The following is a 23,538-nucleotide window of genomic DNA, read 5'->3' on the forward strand; positions in this document are numbered from 1 at the left end:
AGAGCTTTGTGGGATTATATTTATAGTACAGAATGCTTTGTTTGAATCTTCTGTTGAGTCCATCTTAACACAATTCAAAGGGTAATTACTTTAAAGATAATTGTTACTTCATCAGTGCAGTAACCTTTTATCTTGACTGCTTTAATATCTAGAAAGTATCATATGACAACACCATAATGGCAATGCTGTAGGACCCCAGAAGACAATGTAATCACCAAAACATTGTTGTGTATGCCTATCAGCTCAATCTGAAGCCCATTACATGATAACATTTTATAAGGTCAGCCTGATTTGTTTGCACAGGATCTGAATATGCTTAGGGCCAAGGTAGAAATTTCTACTTCAAACCGTTTGATTAGGAAAAAAGTGATAAACCACTTAAATAAATCTTGGGCTTTTGCACACTTAGCCATACATTTTCAAGCTGTTTCTCTTAGCTACAAGGTAAAAGGTGAAGTGGGAACGCCTGTATATTTAACATTTCTTTATTCAGTACACACAACACACAATTTTAACAGCAAAAGAAAAGGCACAATAAAAATGATGTACATTGGTTTTCCTGTTTGTTTTCTACCTTGAAAATACCAGGTGAAACTATCAAGAGCCTTTTGAGGATCCGGGGGCGGGGGGGGGGGGCGGGCAGACACCTAAAAATGTGAGTTGGTTGTTCAGACACCAAGCTACACCTGATGTTCTTTCCGTCACCACTTTTTCTGTGAATTTTAGCAGACCAAAGGCCACCATAATTTGTTTTTCTGAAGGTTGTTTTGCCAGTTACGTTTCCAAGATGCAGAGGGGGCAGGGGGGAACTAGCAGTATCTGTCTTTTTCCCCATGGAGCAAAAGGCAGCTTGAGAGGTGGGGGTGAGATTTTGAGTGGGAAATCAGTCAGAAAGACTCTGTTAAGGAGGCTGCCACTAGTCCTCTTCAAAAACTTTTGTTGATAATTGTAGTTAAAATGAAAGCACTCTTCCAGACAGGTTGCGTTTGCTTCCCGTCGCTTCTCTGCTTGCCCCTCATTACTTCTTTTGAAATAGGAAGTAAACAATGTGCACGTTGCCCATTCAGTGGGCCGATTTGATAGTGCTGCTTCTGCACAGGAGATAGCCGCAACTTCCATCTTACTGGGGTGTTACTTTGTTGCACGAAGAAGGCTAGAAGGGTCGGGAGCCGCATGGAAGGCAGACGACATCATGAGGGACCTGCAGAAATCTGCGAGTGTCTAGTAATGAGTATGCAATAAAACACTCATCTGAAGGAACTCAGGGTTCCAAGCATTACCAATTATAAGGCATTGTGTAGCAATTCCATGTTTTCCTTAATGGATATTTGACAGTAAGGAAAAATGAAAGAGATATATGAGAGTAAGATATAGGATTCTATATAACCTGTTTTGGATGAACCAGCAAGACCAAAATACTGGGTTGTATCCAACAGTGACCTTCTACCACTGGAGCAGACACTGCTAGTTGTAGGCCAGTATAGTTATAGAATAGACCAAAGTTTGCCTTGAACCTAGTAAGGGGCCTTTATAAATTAAAAGTTTCAAGTAAAACAGGCTAAATAAAAAAGAGGAAGTAGTAACTCTGAGGACAAGAGACAGAAAGAGATTCAGAAAAGAGAACTAGCAACTAGCACAAAGGTATATGAAGTAAGCAAAGAATCAGGAAAGACTGTTGTAAAGCCATAGTACAAAGATGTGTCATCTTGAGGTCAAGCCTGGGGTACATAAACATAGCCAGAGTGTAATTCTCTTGGCTATGGACAGAGATCACTGGGAGAAAAGAGTAATAACTGATGTGAAGGTGAGGTATGAATAAACGTGACGAGGTGGGAATAAAAGAATAACAACCCATTATATAACATACCGTATTCAAGTATAATACTATATAAGTAAAATAAAAATACTCGGCAGGCTCACTTTCAGCAGGGAGTCACCTCTGTAATAACTGAATAGGAAGGTTTTGTGTGGGTTATTGTGTTTGAGAATAGATAGAATTATATAGTGCAACTTTGTAAGAAAGAACTGTTAGAAACCAATACGCTTGGAAGCCATGTAACAGTATGCATTTCAACTGAGGAAACCAATAGTAAACACACTTATGTTAGTAAATTCTAATTACTTTCAAACCACTGGTGTAATCTGTGGAGAAGTGACTGAGGAGAGAACAGTTAATGGTGGCAGCAGAATGGGAAACTGAGTGCTAGGTTGCAGGGCTGTGGAGTGTAAAGATCAATGGAACCTTCTTAAACTAAGAAGCAATGAGTGGGGTACCGCAGGGCTCAGTCCTGGGCCCAGTGCTCTTCAACATTTTTATTACTGATTTGGATGAGGAGGTGCACGGAACGCTTATCAAATTTGCAGATGACACAAAATTGGGTGGGATAGCTAATACCTTGGAAGACAGAAACAAACTTCAAAGTGATCTTGATAGGCTGGAGTGCTGGGCTGAAAACAACAGGATGAAATTTAATAGGGATAAATGCCAAGTTCTACATTTAGGAAATAGAAGCCAAATGCAGTTACAAGATGGGGGATACTTGGCTCAGCAATACTACAAACGAGAAGGATCTTGGAATTGTTGTAGATTGCAAGCTGAATATGAGCCAACAGTGCGATATGGCTGCAAGAAAGGCAAATGCTATTTTGGGCTGCATTAGCAGAAGTATAGCTTCCAAATCACGTGAGGTACTGGTTCCTCTCTATTCGGCCCTGGTTAGGCCTCATCTAGAGTATTGCATCCAGTTCCGGGCTCCACAATTCAAGAAGGATGCAGACAAGCTGGAGCGTGTTCAGAGGAGGGCAACCAGGATGATCAGGGGTCTGGAAACAAAGCCCTATGAAGAGAGACTGAAAGAATTGGGCATGTTTAGCCTGGAGAAGAGAAGATTGAGGGGAGACATGATAGCACTCTTCAAATACTTAAAAGGTTGTCAAAGAGGAGGGCCAGGATCTCTTCTCGATCCTCCCAGAGTGCAGGACACGGAATAACGGGCTCAAGTTAAAGGAAGCCAGATTCCAGCTGGACATCAGGAAAAACTTCCTGACTGTTAGAGCAGTACGACAATGGAATCAGTTACCTAGGGAGGTTGTGGGCTCTCCCACACTAGAGGCATTCAAGAGGCAGCTGGACAAGCATCTGTCAGGGATGCTTTAGGGTGGATTCCTGCATTGAGCAGGGGGTTGGACTCGATGGCCTTGTAGGCACCTTCCAACTCTGCTATTCTATGATTGTATGAATAAAGACGTGACAGGAGTGGCAGCAGTAGGCCTAAACCCCCCCACACGTCATCAGCACAGGGGGGGATTGAAGTGGTCCTGAGTGCTAGTGGATAGTCCTGTCAGGTAGCTTGTGGGTGTCTCAGGTGAAACCAAGACATCACAGGCACAGACAGTGTCACAGCTTCTCCGTGCTTGGTAAACTGGGGGTGTTCCCAGGGCAATGAGGGAAGAGACTGTGGAAGCTTAGTTACACAGCTTCCTAAGCACCGTGCAGCCTCCTCCCATCCCCAACCCTCCCAGCCGTCAGCTAAACAGCCCAAATCGGCTGTCTAGCAGAAAAAGCAGGGCAGCACCAACCTGCAGCTGCTCTGCATGGGATACTCATAAGCCCCTGGGGTCAGTGGCTTAAGAGTATCCAGGGCACAACCCATGGATGTTTTGAACTTGAGCTCCTATCAGCCTCAGGTAACATGACCAAAGGTCAGGAATTCTGGGCACTGTAGTCCAAAACCTCTGGAAGGCACCAGGGGGATGTCTTGATGTCGTCTTTGATCTGAGGTGGGTCCAAATCCGCGCAGCATCAGTTAGATGACACAGCTGCAGATCTGAAGCCACCCCGGAGCAAAGGGGTGAAGATGGAAGGCTGAAACGTCAGGTACTTACCCCAACTATTCCAGCCAGAGCGAGGTCAGCCCTACTCTTCTGTCAGTCTGTCCTTTCTTGGAGCCACTCCAGGGGCATTCCCGGGGGGAAGGTGACATATTGGTCGCTGGAAGCTGCAAGTGGGGGAGGGGACTTTCCCAGCAAGCCTAATGGCCACCAGAAAGCCCACGCTGCCTCCCCTCATTAGGACAAGTTGGCACCACTGTGCACCAGCAATAGCATGGAGTTTGGTGCTGGAGTGGCTCCAGCTAGTGTTGTGAAGACAACCCCCAGGTTGGGGAGGGCTGCTTTAGGAACGGAAATTAACCTAATAACAAAAACATATTTTAATATTATGTGTTATCTTAATATATTTTATTGTATTATTAATGTTAAAGCCCCCCAAGGAAGGCCTTTGAATAAAGTACAGGCTGACACGTGTTGGACTTTATTGTTTCATCATATCTCTGACATGAAAACTGTATTTCTTTTTGCTACAGCAGACTGACACAGCAACACCCTGGAATTTGTCACTCGATATGATGGCTGTTTCTGGATTCTAGAATACTTATCCAATAAACTAATGGACCCAGGTGTAAATTCTTCTTACTCTGAGAGGTAATTGTAGAAATCAATTTGGCTCCAAGAGCCAAAAATCTTAATGGTAGAAAAAGATGCTTCTTTAAAATATGTGTCAATTGTCCACTTTTTACAAGATAATATCAGCCCCTTATTTTGGGACTTGATTATTGTGTACACTATGAAAGAAACACAAAAGAAACACAAATGGTGGAATATTAGTTGCAGTCCCCACACTATGACTACTTAGAATCCACTAGAACTACTTAAGAGTGAATATTGTTTCATACTGATAGATGCATCTATATTTAGCATAAAATCAATACCAGTTTTTCCATTTCAGGCTGAGATATTTCCACTGGTTTCCTCTGACCCTCACGTTTGCTCAGCTATTGTATTAAGTCCTTACTTCACACAAATAGCACTATTTTGGTATACTTCTACCAAATAGGAAGAATTTCATCAGTAACTTAGAAAGTGCATAGGTTTCATATACTACCCATTTTAGTACACAGAAAACTGGTTAGTGCAATTTTTTTAATGTCAATGAGGAAAAAATAAAGCGGCAACAGCTATATAGTGATGCATAGCATATTTCAGAAATCACAAACAAACAATTTGCAATCTAAACAATACCGTACATTATTCAAATATAACATGGAAAGGAGAGGGGCATCTCAAATAGCAGCTAGGTGAAGTCTAGGGAAAGGATGACTCCCACTCAGGTTAGTGGGAAAGGCAACCCTTTTTTCCTTCTAACAGAGAACCACCCTGCACCAAACCTGCCCAGCAGGCACTTTACAAAGGTTGCATTAGAACAGGCCTTCTCAGCATAAGCCAAATACAGCCTTTTATTGCTACCTGCTAGGTCCCTGACACGTTTCCAGTCCAAGTCATTCTAGGCAGGAAGCAAAATCGGGGTATTTTATCGTGCTGCTTCCTAGCCACCAATATAGGCTTCACTGAGTGGACCACAGTTGTACTGGCCTTTAGAAAGGCAAATTAGACCCCAAACAGTAAATCAAAGTTTGGGCCAGCACCATCTGGAGGATTTACAATAAAAGAAGGAAAAACAAATAACAAATAAGGTGCCAACATCAGAAGTCTCCTCATCTTAATCCTTCTTTCATTTATGATTTTTGGACTACTGCAACCACCACCTGGAAAATCCCTGAGAGAATCTATTGGCAGAAGATGTACATTTTACTTGCAAACAATCCCCCCCGCAAATAAAGCAACTCTTTCTAGGATTAATACTATAAAGATTTAACATGTAAAAATCCATTCCAGTCCCAACCAGGCTTCAGGTTTTATAGCATGTGTAATACACACAGAAGTACTATGATGCATTTCTTCAGCTGAATATGTACTTACAACATCAGACTTGAGGCATCTATATTACATGCGAGCAAGCAGGGCACTCAAATCCATAGTCTCTAGTAATGTACATGAACTCAGTCACTGCACTACCACTACAATACTCCCATGACTTGCACTGTTAAGTAATATTGGGAAAACCTTTACAGAATGTTCCCTTTCAAAACAATTTAATGTACAATGTCACAATCCTTTAGAAAGTGCAGCTTTATTTTTTAAGATATCATTGCCTAAAGAACTAAATTGGAAACGGACAAATTAAAAATTGAGAGAATCTCAAATTGTCAAAGAAACCCTGGTAAAACTAGGTCCTTTACAAACACACATACAGAGGGAGAAGGGGGGAGAGAGAGAGAGACAGACAGACAGACAAATACCACAATATGAGTAACTTCAGAAATAGTGAAAGTTATAACAATGTAAAACTGGGTCAAAATTATTATTATTTTGTATAAAATATCTACATAAATATATGCCATGTTACAGACTGCCGAATTACAACAAGTTATGTAAACAACTTCATCCATTACAGATACGAAGAGATTACTGAGAAAGCAATTTGGATCATCAGTTACTTGCCAAGAGACTGTAGCTGTTGCTTAAAAGCTCTCTGTCAGAAAGGTAGCATTCAGCTATGATAAATAGAACATTCCATATACATACCAGGCTGGTTGTGGACAAAACCTTTACAGTATTCCTTACAATAAAAAAATGCTTGGGAAAAACGATTTTAAAATGTTGACTGAACAAGCAGTAACTATAGCCTCTGGCTCAGAAACCGGCAACCTTAACAAGCAACTGAGACACTTAAAAGAGTCATGCTACATATTAGGCTATTGAGATTTGTTATGGCAAAACAATTTAAAAAACTTAACAAATATTAAAATAATCAGTTAAATGGTAAATAGCAGACTGGGTATAACAGAGCCTCCTTTCAGTGTTATAATGGCTTCGTGGTTAGGATTCAATGGCAAATGAATTATTTTTGGAAAAATTAGCCAATTCTGGAATGGTGCAATCTTAACAGTTTTCTCTCACAAGAACAGTTTGTTAGGCTGCTTGCTATTAGACCTGGATTTGTTGTCTTCAGATCAGGAAGGGTGATCCCATTTAAGAACTCTGTGCACAGTGTGTCTCCCTGTCACCACCATGCACACTTTGCTGTTGCAATGAAGACACTGGTCCTCCATGTAGAACGTGGGGTATCAGGCCCTTATAGTATTGTACAGAGGTGGGTGAGTAAAAGGCTCAACGTTCTCAATTTACTCAACGTTCTCCTTGCCATATTTCAAACTTTCACACTACTGCAGATAAGGTCTGAGGTCAAGAAACAGGTTATTCTGGATTAATTATATTAAAAACATAACCAGGATGTACTGTGTGGCATACTGACAGCTTTAGGAATAGATAAGGTTCTTCCATCTTAGTCCTTGATCATCTGTTAGTTTAGCTGTGCTGCATTTTGTAGATTTATTAATTTTTTTAAACTAAAATCTGATTTATACGTTACCAGCAATGGCACAGGAGCATTTACAGCAGGGAAGCAGCAGGACGCCACAGTCTCTCCTAATACTAATATATGAATCGCTTAAAACTGTCAATCAACTCTCACGCTGAGTTATGAAGCCAGCGCATTATGCAATGTACATGCCTTGTATTGGCAAAGGAAGGAATTTCATGGTTAAGTGGGTAAAAAAATGTTATCTGAGCTTTACTGGGCACATGCCAGTACAATACCTGCCTTCTAAATCACTATCTTATTAATACATTTTTCTCAGCAAAGAATTTGTTCAAATGCTCATGAGGAAATAATTATAAAAAAGTGTTTATAAAATAATTATAAAAAGTGTTTTAGGCAACACACCCTTCCCTTGAGTTGCCTAAAACACCCTTCCAAATAATTGTTATACTTTGCCCTAAAAATAGAATTTTACAGTACATGGAATAACAAAAAAACAAGGAAGTTCCAGCTTCAGAATTCTTGTGCAGGTTGGCACAAGCAAAAGAAGAATGTAGGATATGATTCACGTTAGTCCTGGTCCCAGGAAATTATCATCTCTCTAAAGCTGTTGGTTTGGACTACTCAGTGAACAGCTTTGGTGTATATCCTACAAGTAAGTAAAACGTAAGAATATGGGGAATGTGGGGTGGGCAAGGAGAGGAGCTGTGCTGGGGGGAGGCAGGAGGAAAGAGAAAGACGGTTAAAGAATAACTTGTAGACATTGGTCTCTCTTTACAGTCTGGCAAGTTTCCTAAAGAAATAGTACAACTAGTTTACTGTCACCTGGTTTTAAGGGTGTGGGATTTGGGTGCTGTCATCTAGTGTGATGGATGGAGGAAAATATTGTCAAAGTTTACTCCTGACAACTAAGTAGAGTCCAAAGAAGATGCTTTGATTTAAAAAATGTCTTTTAAAGTTTATACCTCCATTTTATTAGGGTCAAACATTTTATTCCCTTTAGAGATTTTCAAAATGAGCCTACATTAATGAATCCCATTTCTATAAGTACTTTGCTGGTAAAATGCCTCATTCATTTCAAAACATTCATTTCCTAACAAAAACAGCACAACACAACACAAGAGATGAGTGGATTCTTAATACGTCCAGTTCTTCTTAGGAACTTTTAAATGTGACATGTGGGGCTGAAAGGAACGTAGTGTGTCATTAACTACAACCCTTGAGACTCTATATAGTCAGTACTTCACTTCTTTCAACAATCGCTGATGGCCTTTTTTAAAAAAACAAACAAACAAAACATAATACCTAAATTTCAAGGAGGAGATGAAAGTGCTCAAGACTTTACAAAAACAACAACACACCAAACAAGCCCAAAAACCAAGGCACAAAAATAACTATTGATGTAGGAGCCTTACATATGCTGACAGTAACTTAACAAACCCCCCACACATTTGGTAAACCACTGTTGTGAATTGTAGGATCATTAGGACAATCCCCTCCCTCATAGTGTTAATAACTTTTAATTTATATGAAGGATTACATTTTAACAAGTCCTGGTAGTCTATTATATCAAAAGTCACCGATATATAATCAAAATGATGTTCTCATATTCTTGGTGTTCAGTTCATTCTGCTTTGAATTCCCTATTTTGTAGCTGTGTTTTCTGTTTCTGAATCTGAAAACAAATAGGAAATTATGTACATTAGAAACAGCAATGGTAAACTACTAGTTTGTCCAAATATCCTTCCATGTAAAATGAAGTATTTAAGCAAGGAACAGCTTTAATCTAGTTAAGGCAATCTTCTAATCAGGAAATATGTCATATTGATCTAAGTGGGACCTATTTCCAAGTCAGCATACATAGAGTAAAGCTGCAAGAGCATTAGGATTATTTTAGGATTGAAACATGTCGCAGGAGAGCACTTAAGACATCTTTTTTATCTTTAAATATCCACAATGAGAAAGTTTTGTACGATCTGAAAACCTGTGTTCCATATTGGGAACATTATTGCATCTTAATAGTGGTATTATTTTACTGATCCTGTGGATTTAGTATATTATGTTGCATTCATGAAGAAAGCCAAGGTAATTGGACTGTGTCATGGGACATTTATTTCTTTTTATGCTTGCAATCTCCACTGCATTGGGATTTAGATAATCAGTTTCACCTAGAAGTCTCTGAAGTTGTGCTCCATTGTCTTTCCTAGGAATGGTAAATTTCCCAGAGTCTCAGGTCTGACTCAGCAGTTTCCAACAGCTCCTGTCAGACTGCACCATCATGCATCAGTTTCCTGGAAATGGAAATGAGCTTAAAAGGAAAGTGCTGGTGGAAGTTTTGATACCAAAGGGTGTTTCCCCTTTGGGAGCCTTGAGGGTGTTACTCAGTTTGATTTACTGCTATATTACGTGGCAGGGTGATTTAATTAATCTGGGAAAGGATTGCAGTGACCTAGTAAGCATGGATAGGGGGAGATATGGTGGTGGGTACCAGATAAGCCAGGAGATGCAAAGAATGATTTGACATCTTATGCCTGCTTTTCCCCAATGGGAAGATTCCTGGTTAACTTATGCACTTGTCCTATGACCTGCTGTTGAATGCAGAAGTCATTTCGGTCATCCTTGATTTAATAATGGACTTGGCTGTTTGGTTTGTATCAATGGGACCTGGATGGAAGAGCTGGGAGGAATTAGTCTCTCCCACTCTGCCCAGCTGGGTATTTAGGACAGCAGCAGAAATTGGAGGGTTGGGGAATTCTGTTTCCTCCCTGGGTCTTTGGTCTGGGTGAGTACCACTCTGAAGGATTTGTACCTTATGCTGAGCATATTCTGCAGACAAAAGCTGGGGAAACCTCCTGTTTAAATATCCCCATTTGTAGTGGCATCTAGCTTGGAGTGGCTGCAAGTGATTTTATCTGCAAAGTGCTAAGCCAACGTATCGCAGTGAGTCAAGCCTGCTCACAGCTAAGCCCAAAATGAAACAGGACTTTAACTATTTAGAATAACTTTGCCACCATTGTATCTGCCATTTAGCAAAGAAGTAAGATTGCTTTGTCACTATCATTGTCTCAGACCAGGCCTTCAAATGGGCTCTTAGCTGTGTTTAGTTAGGCTTCTACTGAATTTTCCACCACATCTATATACAAATATCTTTCTTTATATAAGCTGCAGATACAGAAATACTAATATAAAAAAGATGGAAGTGTGCTCCTCATTTTAACACTGAGGTCACTTGGTCCAGAGGATGGTCGGAAAGCAAATGTTGTAATTTTCTTGAAGCCAAACATGTCTGGCTCTGTAAGTTGAGATTGCCTGGGGACCACAGGTAAGATGTTTTGAATTTTCCAGGGTACAATCAATCAAAAGCTTACAAAAGATAATATCACCTTTTATGCACGCAAACAACAAAAAGTGTTTTAACTGCATGAGGTTCCTAACAACATTTCTTCTTGGTTCTGAAGGTATAATTTAATTTGATTTAAAAACCATTATTCTGAAGCATTCCACCAATTTCTCAACTGGCTTCAGCCTTAATAACTAGCACCTTTTCTCAGAGATTTTTATTTATATAATTTAGATGTTACATTTATATTTCACCTTTTCCTCCCAAGGAGCCCAAAGGCAGCATACATGTTCTTCCTCTTCTCCATTTTATCATCCCAACAACCCTGTGAGGTAGGCTAGGCTGAGAGTCAGTGACTGGTCCAAAGTCACCCAGTGAGCTTCATGGCCAAGTGTGGACTTGAACCTGGGTCCCCAGAGCCCAACACTTGAGTTACTACACCACCTGGATTCTGTTAAAGTATGCATTGGTGATCCATGATCATGTTAATTCATCAGAGTGATCCATGTAATAAGCAAAGCCCAGGAAGAGAAATCCACCTTCCATTTCTCATAATTGTATCACTGGTAAATGGAGAATTATAGAATGAATGAGAAGTTGTGTTGCCTCCAGAAAGAAAAATCTGCAATTTTTTCAGAAGCACTAAGATCTTACTTGAACAAAAAAGACAACAGAACAAAAGGATCCTTTTGTAAACAAGAGTCACAGAGAAAGAAGAAAGAGTCCAATTGATGGTGCTGCTTTTGGATAATATTCCAAAGCACTTTCAATCACTGCAAGTAATTGAAGATCATGCCCATAGTAAAGAGGTGAGTCCTGCTGGACCTCAGGGTAACTGGACAAGCTTTGCTCACATCTAGTACAAGGCCTGGACCTTAGCCCAAAGAACCATCCCATGCTCTCCTTTTCTAGTGTACAGATGGATAGGCTTGCCTCTGAACATGATTTAGCCTTTGTCCTTTATTGTGCAAAATATTTGCCCAATTCTGGCTAGGTAGTCCACATAATGGAGGTGGTGGTGGTGGTGGCAAAGAGGTTCAATTAGCTTCTCATTTATCCTAGAGCGATTAAGAAAACAATCTACCAATTTTTCCTCATAAAAGTCTCCAAAGAGTGCAAGTTTCCCTTTTGCGCAATCCAACCAATCTTAAAGGGGAAAAAATGCTTTCCTTTATGGTTTTGTTCTGTTTCCAGCATTTTGTTGACACTTTATATAAAATCCATGTTGGTCATTTTGCCACTTGACCTGAAATTCCTTAGACTTCATAGCTTGGGCATGATAATATCAATGAGAAGCTATATTTCAGTAACATTTGCTTACCCTTTAACTTGTAGCATCTCTTCGAATGTTTCTGGCAGAGGGTTTCCGAAACTTTCTGGGAGGAAGAGGGTGAGAATGCCTACTAGCACAGTGAGGCTGCCCATGAGGATATAAGGCAGAAATCTATCATAGGCACCTGGTGAAACATAGAAAATGGCAACATTTATTACACAGTTACGCGGAATTTGAGGTACAATTAATGTGTCATATTTGAATCCTGACGTTTCCCCAGATTTTAAAGCAGCATGCACTGGTTTATTTTATTCTCAAAAATTATCCTGTTTTGAAATATAGTGACTGATTCAACCGTCACTCAGTGAGCTTCATGGCTGAGAGACAATTGGAGTCCAGGTCTCCACTATGCCACTAAGATGTAAACAGTTTAGTAATTCTACTCAGAATAACTAACAATAAATTATAATCCTACATTGGATGGGGACTGGGAACTGAATTTTGTTTTTAAAGTGTACTATGTAAGACTACGCAAATGCATCAAAAAGAACAATGATATTTTGTGTTGCAAATTTTGAAGCAAGGAGTGACTCAGGTATAGATAATAAACACAGGACATGCGTGACTGCTAGCTAGAGATCACAGGTAAACCTGCCAGAATATTCTTCAATCATTTAAAAGAATGTTCTAACTTTGGAGTGTTTTCTTTTGGGCATCTTTAAAATACAACATCAACAATCGGATACTTCTTACCAAGGTAAACAAAGTAAGGAGCAATGACGCTGCCCACCCGAGATGACGTAGAGGTGGCACCCACTGCCATGTTTCTTATTATGGTTGGGTAGATCTCTGCGGTGTAGACATAAAGCATGGAGAAGGCAGATGTAATCCCAAATTTCCCCAACATCACCAAGATAACAGACAGGATGTGGAGGTCTGTGGAAAGACGAAAAGTAAGGTCTCAAAGCTCTTTTTATTAACTACTTTATCAATTACTTATTAACTACTAATTCTTTATTTTACCCCAATCATTTTTCCATATTCTACACATTGTTTTTAAGCAGTGTTAAGCACACCAAATCACGTTGACATTTGTGCCTTCTTTGTAGATTATGCCTGTGAATACTTGATTTAAACACAGGAATGAGACTATGCTGTAAATACAATAGTTTCAACAACTAAAGATAGTAAATTTAGATCATGTCTCCAACATGTCACCAAAGCAAATTTCTTAACTAATGAAGTGTAGTATGATTCCATATGTAGAACCATGACATCTACCGTAATTGAGACTTATCTCTCTCTGCAAGAATGCTACATGAAGGCACTTCTTAGTGAAGGCACTAAGACATCAAAGCCCTGGTCCAATAGTTACATGTTGAGTACTGGGAAGCTTTCAAGCTGACATAGCTACAATTTTCCATGTTTCTGGATCCCTGTTTAAAATAAATGCACAATGAGGCTTCCTGGAACACGGAGGCAAACTAGAGGAGGGACCAAGATGACTTAGGGGCTGTTCACACAACATGCTAACCCACATTCAGTGGTTGAGTATGGGTTGTTTGGACCGTGGGTTAGCGTGTTATCTGAATGTATCCAGGGTGGATTGTTAACCATGTAGTGTGGCTTATTTTCTTGAACACGCCCCTTGAGAACCATGGTTTGTTGTTGAATTGTTCAGGGTGGTTAACAAGCCACCTGGCTGCATTCAGACAACACAATAACCCAGTCTGTGGAAAAAGTATTGTATTCAGACAACATGTTAACCCACGGTTAAACAAACAACTGGTTAACAATTCCCAAATACAGGAGAGCATTCTCACTAGCCAAACTTAACGTCCTTCCCTCTAAACTTTTAGATGGCAGATACAACAAAATCCCACTGCTCAACAGATGCTGTCCCTGTAACAATACTGAGGTGGAAACTGTATCACATTCTGTAGATTTTATCAAGGGGCTAGGAATGATCTTCTGAACCCCATTTTACAATCTTTTCCTGGTCACCCAACTGAATGCTTAATGTCCCTTTTACTTCGGAACTCAGACAAATCAATCACCGAGCAAGTGGCCAAGTTCTTGAACTTGGCCATTTCTATTAGATCTTCTATGATTACTTGTCTTTTTAATAGCTAATTGTACGCTCAGTCTTTTTGTATGTAATTTTTGTTGGAATGGTCTATTGACTCCAATAAATTGTTGTTGTAAAAAACACACACACCAAAAACCTCATGGTTCAAAACAACTGTATGGGTTAGTATGTTGTGCTAACAGCCCCACAGAGTTCAACATAACTCTTGGATGTCTAGTTCATATGTATCTTTTCCAGTATTCAATCCTTTACTAGAGTCCTTATACAACACTGACAAATGTTAATACATCTACAGTTCTGGTGCATGTTCATACTTGGAGGTACCAGCTGAATGAACAGAATAATCCCTCCTCCCAAGAAGAGTGTGCCAGATATTGAATAACGTCGAGGTATGGTTCGGAGGAGAAGCCAAGCAATCACATAGGCTGGAACTTCAATTACTGCTGACAGGAAACAATTGAGGTAGGCATCTCCGTGCAAGTTGGGGGTGTTGAGTGACAGACCAAAGTAGCCAATAGATGTAAACATCCTGAAAGGAAAAAGGGAGAAAGATTAGCAAATATTAAAACCATTCATTTTCATAGTATTAGCCAATCAAACGTATACTTGGAAAGAATTTAATACAAAGAAAGAATGGTGTATACTATATGCCATATTATCTGAACCTTCTGATTGCCCACATACATTGTTATCCTCAATGCAGTGCCAGGGTTTGTTATGACCCTGTCTAAGAAATGTTTTCATTTTCAATGGATTCCAAATGTTTAAATGGTCAAGATTTTTCAATAGCCCTTTAAAATAGGTGGCTTCCCCCCTTATTTCCATGTTGTACTGGTTAATGCTCATGAAAGTTTAATAGCTTTAATAATATGAACTGATGGAAAGGAAGCTGTCTGCTCAAGTGCAAGAAAGCCATGGGGAAAATAACTGCTATGAGATGATAGAACTCCCTGCCTCATGAGTTCAATCTGGCCCCTTCTCTTTTGGCTGCTCACTGTTTAGTTGAGATGTTTTTATTTGATCCACCAGACTGAATAATTTTTAGTAGGCTGATCTGTTGTTGTTTTTAAAATTGCTGTTATCTGCTGTGATTGTCTTTTTTTAAAGCTACATTTTTTGTAATTTATTTCAAAATAAGAGCATTAGCAAAGGCCCAGAGATAGTTTTGTTGCTGGGATGCTTTTGCTTGCCTGAGGACAGTAGCACCATCACTTACAACTCTATAAAAGATGCATTTAATATCACGGAAGTAGAAAATGATCACATAAATCTTCTGACATGCACAGATTACTTAGCAACATAAATAATAATTCACGATCTGCTATTTACACACTAAGGAGCCATTTGACCAATTAACTTCGTACATAGATTAAAATGTTCTGTTGGAATCTGATAGCATACATGTTGGAAATGAAGGGATAGTTTATCTGGTGTCTGCTGAAATTGAGCCTAAATCAGATAGTCTAATGCTCCTTATGACCCTTAGAATCTTACCAATCAATCAATATGTTTATTGCTCAATCCACAGATCACTGCAACACATACAAACTTGACATTTACATGACTATACTTGACTATACATGATAAAAATTACATATGGTTAAAAATTAGAGCTATCAAAAACATAACATACATTACTAAAAGGACAGTAAGATAGGAGCACAGCGGACATACAGAAACCTTTAATTGCTTCTCAGTGACATTTCATTTATATCTCTGAATCTTTATAACAACACACACCAATAGAATCTAAAAACTTTGCTCTACATCTATTAGCTTTCACTGCAAATAGTGCAACCCTTTGTATCACATATGGGTTGGTTGAATATAATAAATAACTCAGTTTTTCCTTAGCACCCCAGTATTTCACTTTCTTTAAAAAAGGCTCTAAATAACTTTTCCTTATATCTATATATAAGGGGCAGTCAAATACATAGTATGTTATGTCCTCTGGAACTGGCTCTCCACAAACACATAACCTGTCTTCTACTGGTATGCCATCGAATCTCCCCCATTTCATCACAGTATCCATTTGTTCAAACCTTAAAAGTTTAAGGGCTTTCCGGTGTTCCATTTTCATGGGTATTTCTCAAGTTGGTGTAGATATTTTGTGCTAGCTAGCCATTTCGCTGTTCTTAAGGATGTGAGCGCTTTTATTAGAATCTTACCAGTTACTTACCACAAAAGAAGAAACATGACAGTGATAATTGCAATGTTTCGGGTTCTGAACAAGTCCAGAAGCATGCCCTGCTGCTGCTTGGCCTTGAAATCTTCTACCTTAGAAGGGCGGAAAGAGAAAACAATTCCAAAAACAAACAAACTTTAAAACCCTGGGTACCCCAAAATTAGGGTGACCATATGAAAAGGAGGACAGGGCTCCTGTATCTTTAACAGTTGCATAGAAAAGGGAATTTTAGCAGGTATCATTTGTATATATGGAGAACCTGGTGAAATTCCTCCTTCATCACAACAGTGAAAGGTGCAGGAGCTATACTAGAGTGACCAGATTTAAAAAAGGGCAGGGCACCTGCAGCTTTAACTGCTGTGATGAAGAGGAAATTTCACCAGGTTCCCCATATATACAAATGACACCTGCTGAAATTCCCTCTTCAATACAACCGTTAAAGATACAGGAGCCCTGTCCTCCTTTTCATATGGTCACCCTACCAAAAATCAAATTATGGCATGGGAAGCCATTTTGATCAAGCTGGTAGTCCAAGTAACTGAAGCCATGATTTAAGGTTCAAACAAGCTGAATATCGGTTGTTTGTCCCAGGGAAATCCCCAACTCATGAGCAAGGGCAGCGCTGAAATAACATCATGTTTTTGCTTTGACTGTTTTTGCTCTACTTTTGTCCCTTCTGTCATTTTATACAAACGTACTTAATGGTGAACCCATTAGCAAATGTAAACTCCTGTCCACTGCATGCAAATAGCTATTTTCAGTGTAAAACAAACAAAAGGCTAGAACTGAATGGTTCTAGTTTTCTTTTTAGCAATGGCAAAACTGGGGCACAGTTCAGAATCCAAATATTTTTCAAATTTTATTTCATTTTTATACTATTCAGTAGCTGAAGTTCTATTTTCATTGCTAGAAATCCAGCCCATCTTTTTAGGCCCAGACCGCATTAACAGAATTATTATCATTGGAAAAAAGAGACCTGATGGCTTTAGTTCAGTGCTTAACATACATACATGTGCTGCTACAATAAGAAAAGGCACCATGTGAATCAAAACCAATTTAGTATTAAGTAAACGGAAAGGCCAAGATGTGGACATAGACATCAATTCTCAGTTCCAGAAATGGTCTCTTCAAGAAGTAGCTTCTTACCCCATGCTTGGACATGTCTAGTTGGTATTTAATCTATCCAGAAATGTATGGCACTCAAAATGTAACATTTATTGGAGAATATTATGAAATTATACTCTTCTGCAAACACAGTACCAAACAGGGGTTTGCTGATCAGATGTGCATTCTGTCTTTCCTTTGTGGGTGATGAAGAGCAAACACTTGCAATTCATCCTTGAAAAATTATTTTTGAGTAGAAGGAGCAAGTGTGCCAGATCTGGCTGCTTGGAAGATTCTGTAGCAAGGAATAAACCCCTTTTATTTGGGAAAATTCCAACAAGTTATATATGTATATTAACCCCATGCACAAAATGAATTACTTCTCCAACTGCAAGTTATCAACTCTTTCAATTACAGGGATAAACTTGCTCATTTATCAAACTGAAAAATGAACAGGTATAGACTGCCATGCACATATTGTTAGCAATATCACAATGTTGAATAACCTCAATAAAGATTGCTCTATGGATACTTTTAATTTATCTATGCACTAGCTGATATACCCAGTGTTGCTTGGGCCCCCTAAGACAGTGGTCTCCAAACCCTGGGCCACGGACCAATACTGGTCTGTGGCCTGTTAGGAACTGGGCCGTGCAGGTGAGCTGCTTTCACCCACCCCACCCACCCCCACCCCAACATACCTGGGCACGGGGCACCATCTTGCCTGCCCAGCCGAAGCGAAGACAGGACGGTGGGGTGGGGTGGGGTGGCTCTGGAACGGTGCGCCCAGCCGGAAGCCACTCTGGGAGAGTAACTTCTGGGTGCGCCATTCCGAAGCCGCCCGCCTGCCCCAGCATCCTGGCTTCACTTCGGCTGGGTGCCCACCCAGCCGAAGTGAAGCCAGGATGCTGGAGGGGGGGGGCTTCCCAAAACCACCCCTTCACACACACACCCCGGTCCATGGAAAAATTGTCTTCCACAAAACCGGTCCCTGGTGCCAAAAAGGTTAGGGACTGCTGCCCTAAGATATATGTCTGCGAAGTAATCATCTTAAAGTAGGCCTGTGCTAGGCCTGTGAGTTAACTTTTAAATGAATTTAATTTGTTTCTTTTTTCCTCTCTCACCCTCACAACAACTTAGCAAGGTACGCTGGTGCTAGGCTGGCCCCAGGTGCTCTCCCCTCAGGCCCAGGATGGTGAGCCATTTCAAGACGATGGCTGCCAAAGCCTGGTAAATCTTCCCTCTCACCCAAGGCATGCTGGGAGTTGTAGGCATAAGACTAGGTCCCTGAATAATGTATTAATCTTTGAACACCATCTGAGGTGTGGTGGGAGACAACTGTAGAGTGGGTCTTCTTAGTTGTGGCACCCTGCTTATGGATTTCTTTTTCCCAGGCAGGCTTTAGGGTTATTTATTTTCCAGGGCCTTTTAACTTGATGAGATTTTTTTATGCTGCTCCCCCACTTTTCTGTTATAACTAAACCACAACATCCCAAGACAGATGCAGGAATTACTGAATAAAGTTTACGTTTTTTATGAAAAAGCCTGACTATACCATGGATACAGAAGAGTGAATGAAGGAATGACTGATACCTGAGCCTAGAATGGAATGGGGGGTGGGATTAGTAGCAGTTGGAGAAAGTCAGGTAGAAGGAGAACAAAGACAGTGAGTGAGAGGTCAGGAAAGTGGGAGCTGAGTTCGGATTGATTAGTTTTGTGTATTTTATAATATTTTGTATTCTATGTTCAATCCAGAGGGAGAGGCGGGTAAGGAATAAATATATTGTTGTTGTTATTATTGTGACCTGGTTTGCTAACTGATACTTTACTTAAAATCAGCCACTCTACATGCCGGTACTACACCTCCCAACATGCCTTTGGTGGCCTGCAGGTGCCCATGTCCTCTGAGAAGAGCTTTCCTCCTCTCGATGCTGAATGCTGCTCCTCAATAGAGCATTGAGGTGTAGCATCGCCGAGGAGGGGAGGTAAGCGGCTCAGCTCCGGCCAAGTCCTGCTGGGACTACCTCGGCCCCCCTTCGTTGGGCCTGGTTCTGGGAATGCCCAGAGTGCCTCCTCTCCCAAAGGCCATGCGCATGCGTCCTGCAGATTCTGAGAAAACAGAGACATCAGGACGGGGGGGGGGGGGGAGACGACGACTTTGATCATGTTCAGAGTTCAGCCTCTCAAAGTCATGCTATTGTAATAATAATAATAATAATAATAATAATAATAATAATAATAATAATAATAAATTTATTTCTTACCCGCCTCTCCTTTTAGATCGAGGCGGGGAACAACATTAGAACAGGAATCAATACATCTTAAAAATTCATGATTTAACATTGATCTGGATAGGCCTGCCGGAAAAGGCTAGTCTTTAAAGCTGCCTTAAAATCACACATAGAGTTAATTTTACGAATCTCCTCCCGCAGGCCATTCCACAATCTTGGGGGCGACAGAAGAAAAGGTCCTCTGGGAAACTGATGTCAGCCTAGTTTTAGCTGACTGAAGTAAGTTCACCCCAGAGGACCTGAGTGTGCGGGGCGGACTATATGGGAGAAGGCGATCCCGCAAGTAACCTGGACCCAAACCATTTATGGCTTTAAATTATTATTATTATTATTATTTATATAGCACCATCAATGACCAACACTTTGTACTTTGCCCGGAAACTAATTGGCAGCCAGTGGAGTGATTTTAATGTTGGTGTAATGTGGTCACCCCTAGGTGTACCGGTGACCAACCTGGCTGCCATATTTTGAACTAGTTGAAGTTTCCGAACTAGGTACAATGGTAGCCCTATGTAGAGCGCTATTGTATCTAGTTAAGATATTAAAACTACTCATGGTGGGCAGGAGGAGGCACCACAAATGGATGGAGCCCATTTATGTGGGTGGTTTCCTTTTATGTGGAATTGGGTTGACTGCTCAAGACGACCTTAGGTGTCTGGGTTGTGTCCATCCCTGCTTTAGCTAAACATGCTTGTCTGCTTTGCTGTCTCCTTCTAACCATGTATACATTATAAGGTTGGGAGAGAAAGTAACTACTCCACAAAGTTACCCTAGTAAATAATTACTTTGAATGCAGTTGTCCCTTGCTCCAACGAACTCCAGTACTGCTACCTCCAAAATGGCTATGTTTAATACTAATATCGAGAGCATCACATTCAACCCTCTCTCTAAGTGTTAAAGAAACAAGAGCTCTTTAAACCTAGGCAAGAGTAAAGCAGAAATAAGAGCACGTGCAGTAGCCTTTTAAAAGTTAGGAAGGAGAGCAAGAGCCAGAGCAGCTACACGTGCAGCCTCAATTCTCAGTTTTGTGCCGAATGCAGAGCCACAAACTTTAGGCTGCACATTTTCTCTCTAGACCACTTCAAGTGTTAAAGGGCTAGAGGCTGTTCAATGTTAGATGAGGTAATGCGCCACAAGTTCAACCCCTATACCATAACGAAGCGCTATAGAAATTGCTGTTGCCAAAGCAAGGTCAGATGCAGTAAACTACTCAGGTGCTCACATGTAGAGGCAAATGGCAAGGCTGCATAAAGCTATCTTGCAACTTTTAATTAAGGAAACTTCAATTAGTCCAAAATATCACAGCCAGGCTGGTCACTGGTACACCTAGGGGTGACCACATTACACCAGTTTTAAAATCTCTTCACTGGCTGCCGATTTGTTTACGGGCAAAGTACAAAGTGTTGGTTATCACCTTGAAAGCCCTACATGGTTTGGGTCCAGGCTACCTGCGGGATTGCCTTCTCCCGTACAATCCGCTCTGCACACTCAGGTCCTCTGGGAAGAATCCACTTAAGCTAGCAAAAACTAGATTAACAACTGTTACCCAGAGGACCTTTTCTTCCACTGCTCCCGGACTGTGGAATGGCCTGCCGGAGGAGATTTGTCAACTTGACAGTCTTTTAGAATTTAAAAAAGCAATAAAGACTGATCTATTCCGGAAGGCCTATCCAGTGAAATTTTAGAATGTTTTCAGGATGTTTTAATCATGTATGGTATGTTTTAATTCGTTTTAATGTGTATTTTATATCATGTTTTTATACTGTTTGTTTTATACTTTGAATTGTTTTCGTTTTTGTGAACCGCCCAGGGAGCTTTGGCTATTGGGCGGTATAAAAATGCAAATAATAATAATAATAATAGTTGTTAAGCATAACAGAAAGGTGGGAAGCCCATAACACAGTTGTCCAAATAGCACTGATGGCATGCTTGGTTATAGTGGTAAGGTCCACAGATGTGATTACGGTATAGAGTCATTGTGGCATTTCAGGCAAGACTGAAGATGTAGTAATGTCACTGGCAAAGCCTAGACTCAGCTGCAGGTGTCCTGCACAACTGGCAAGCACAAAAGAAACAGCAGAAATCAAGAAGCTCCAAGCCAACCCTTGACAAAGACATTTTCACCTAGGTTTGATTGGCCTTACTAATCTAAGCTAGCTAGATTTAATAAATCATTTAGGTAGAACAATCAGGCTTGAATTCATGGTACAAGCACCTTGTTTGCTCTCACGCTCTGCTTGTGACAGATTGTACTCAAGGGGGCAATAGATAGATACAGGTGGCTGTTTTACCCTCCTTGCCACTTACTTGTTCAATACTTTCAAAAATCTTTCCATTAATACCAGAACAGCCTTGCTTTGAGACACGTCAGTCTCTCAGCAAATGAAGAGTTCTTGCTGCTACAGTAATAATTAGCCTGGGTGTAAGCACTGGTGCATGTGAGCCACCAATTGCCTTATTTAGCTTCCAGTGCCAAGTATGTTTATGTTTATTAATATGCCAGGTGTTTTAATTGGGGCCTGTTACTCTACTGGTTTGCACTAAGTAAAATAATAGCACAGATATACAAGCACATGAATATCATATTTACCTCCCTAGGATCTAAAAGTAATGCTGGGGCTGGAATCCCATTCATTTTTGCTGCCTTCCGAATAATTATTTCAGCTTCCTCAAATCTTGCTTGAGAGATCAACCACCGGGGAGACTCAGGGATAAGCCTGCAATAAATTCAAATAATCCAGTTGATATTTTCACAGCAACTACCAACAAGCTGGTTGAAAGAATCCTCACTAGCTGATTGTTTCCTTAGTTGGGAGTTTGAGGGCCAGTGCCAGTGTAGATGTGTTTATTCCTGTGTCTGCCCTGTTTGCAGACAGAGCAAGATGTGGGGTCTGTTTTTGACACGAAAAGAAGCATGATGGTGAGGGGAGCTAAACTCTCCTTATCTCACTGCACTCTTCTCCTTCAAGTACTTTTCTTCCCAGCCCTGCTCACTATTGGTATCAGAGGTTAACTGAGAGAAAAGTGCTTTAAGCAGCAGAACTCAGTGAAGAAGGTTTTGCTCTTCTTAGTCATGCACTCGTGTGGAAAAACTAGACCTCCTCACACACACTGCACCACTTTCTATGTGAAAAGAGTAGATATATGAATACATACATATGGCTGCCTCTTCTAATTCATCATAACAACTTTGTGTTTGGTATCTTTTCATGCATGTAATCCCCTGGATTGGGGTATTCTATGAATAAATGCATATATTAGGATAAGTATGTCAGAGATTTTTAAAAAATAAGCCAATAAGGTGTTCCTTAATTATTTTTATGCTAAACAAAAAAGATGAGTTCTTCAGCAATAGAATGAAACACATCAAAGCTTTAGAATTAATGTAATTATGTTAAAAGGTAGAGTCTAAAATACAATTTATAGCCCAATTTTAAAGCACATTTTCCTGGAAGTTAATATTAATTTCAGTGAAACTTAGTTCCAAGTAAACATGCTCATATCTGAAGCAATGTTAATGTACAACAATCAACCATTATGAAGGCTGTGTACAGATATTATACCTCTAGTCTAGTATCTTGTGATCCCTGATTAAACATCAGTGGCATGGTACGGATGAACACATGCAACGTAGAAATGAGCTTCATGAGCACATATGTCTATAAATGCTTCTCCTTACATATAAAATGAAACATATATCCAAACACATTTCAGGTACAGTGTGTGTACACACCAATGCTAGTTACAATATGAAGGAAGAGCTTGCTTTGACTTTTCCAAGGCATTGTTTAAAGTGGTGAGAAAACCTACAAAACTACATCTCAACAGGAATCGTAGAATCATAGAATTGTTAAGGGACCACAAGAATCATGTAGTCCAACCCTCTGCAATGTGGAATTATGTGGAATTTCAAAGATGAATGACAGCTCCCATTTTTTTGAAAAGCTGTCATCTAAACACAACTTAAAAGAGAACGC

General features: G+C 40.2%; 1 protein-coding gene across 1 annotated transcript in view; it reads right to left on the minus strand.

The window, feature by feature from the left end:
* Nucleotides 1-6,243: 6,243 nt before the first annotated feature.
* The window catches only part of SLC22A4 (solute carrier family 22 member 4), a 58,516-nt gene continuing 41,221 nt past the window's right edge, over nt 6,244-23,538 (minus strand). Inside the window, exons 5-10 of the mRNA XM_063120703.1 lie at nt 22,152-22,278; nt 16,161-16,258; nt 14,296-14,510; nt 12,646-12,828; nt 11,941-12,076; nt 6,244-8,954 (exon numbers count right to left, since the gene is read on the minus strand). Coding sequence (XP_062976773.1) covers nt 8,870-8,954; nt 11,941-12,076; nt 12,646-12,828; nt 14,296-14,510; nt 16,161-16,258; nt 22,152-22,278 — 844 coding nt within the window. The 3' untranslated portion in view covers nt 6,244-8,869. The remainder of the gene's footprint in view (nt 8,955-11,940; nt 12,077-12,645; nt 12,829-14,295; nt 14,511-16,160; nt 16,259-22,151; nt 22,279-23,538) is intronic.

The sequence above is a fragment of the Elgaria multicarinata genome, chromosome 3 (assembly GCF_023053635.1).
Source record: "Elgaria multicarinata webbii isolate HBS135686 ecotype San Diego chromosome 3, rElgMul1.1.pri, whole genome shotgun sequence".
NCBI lineage: Eukaryota > Metazoa > Chordata > Lepidosauria > Squamata > Anguidae > Elgaria > Elgaria multicarinata.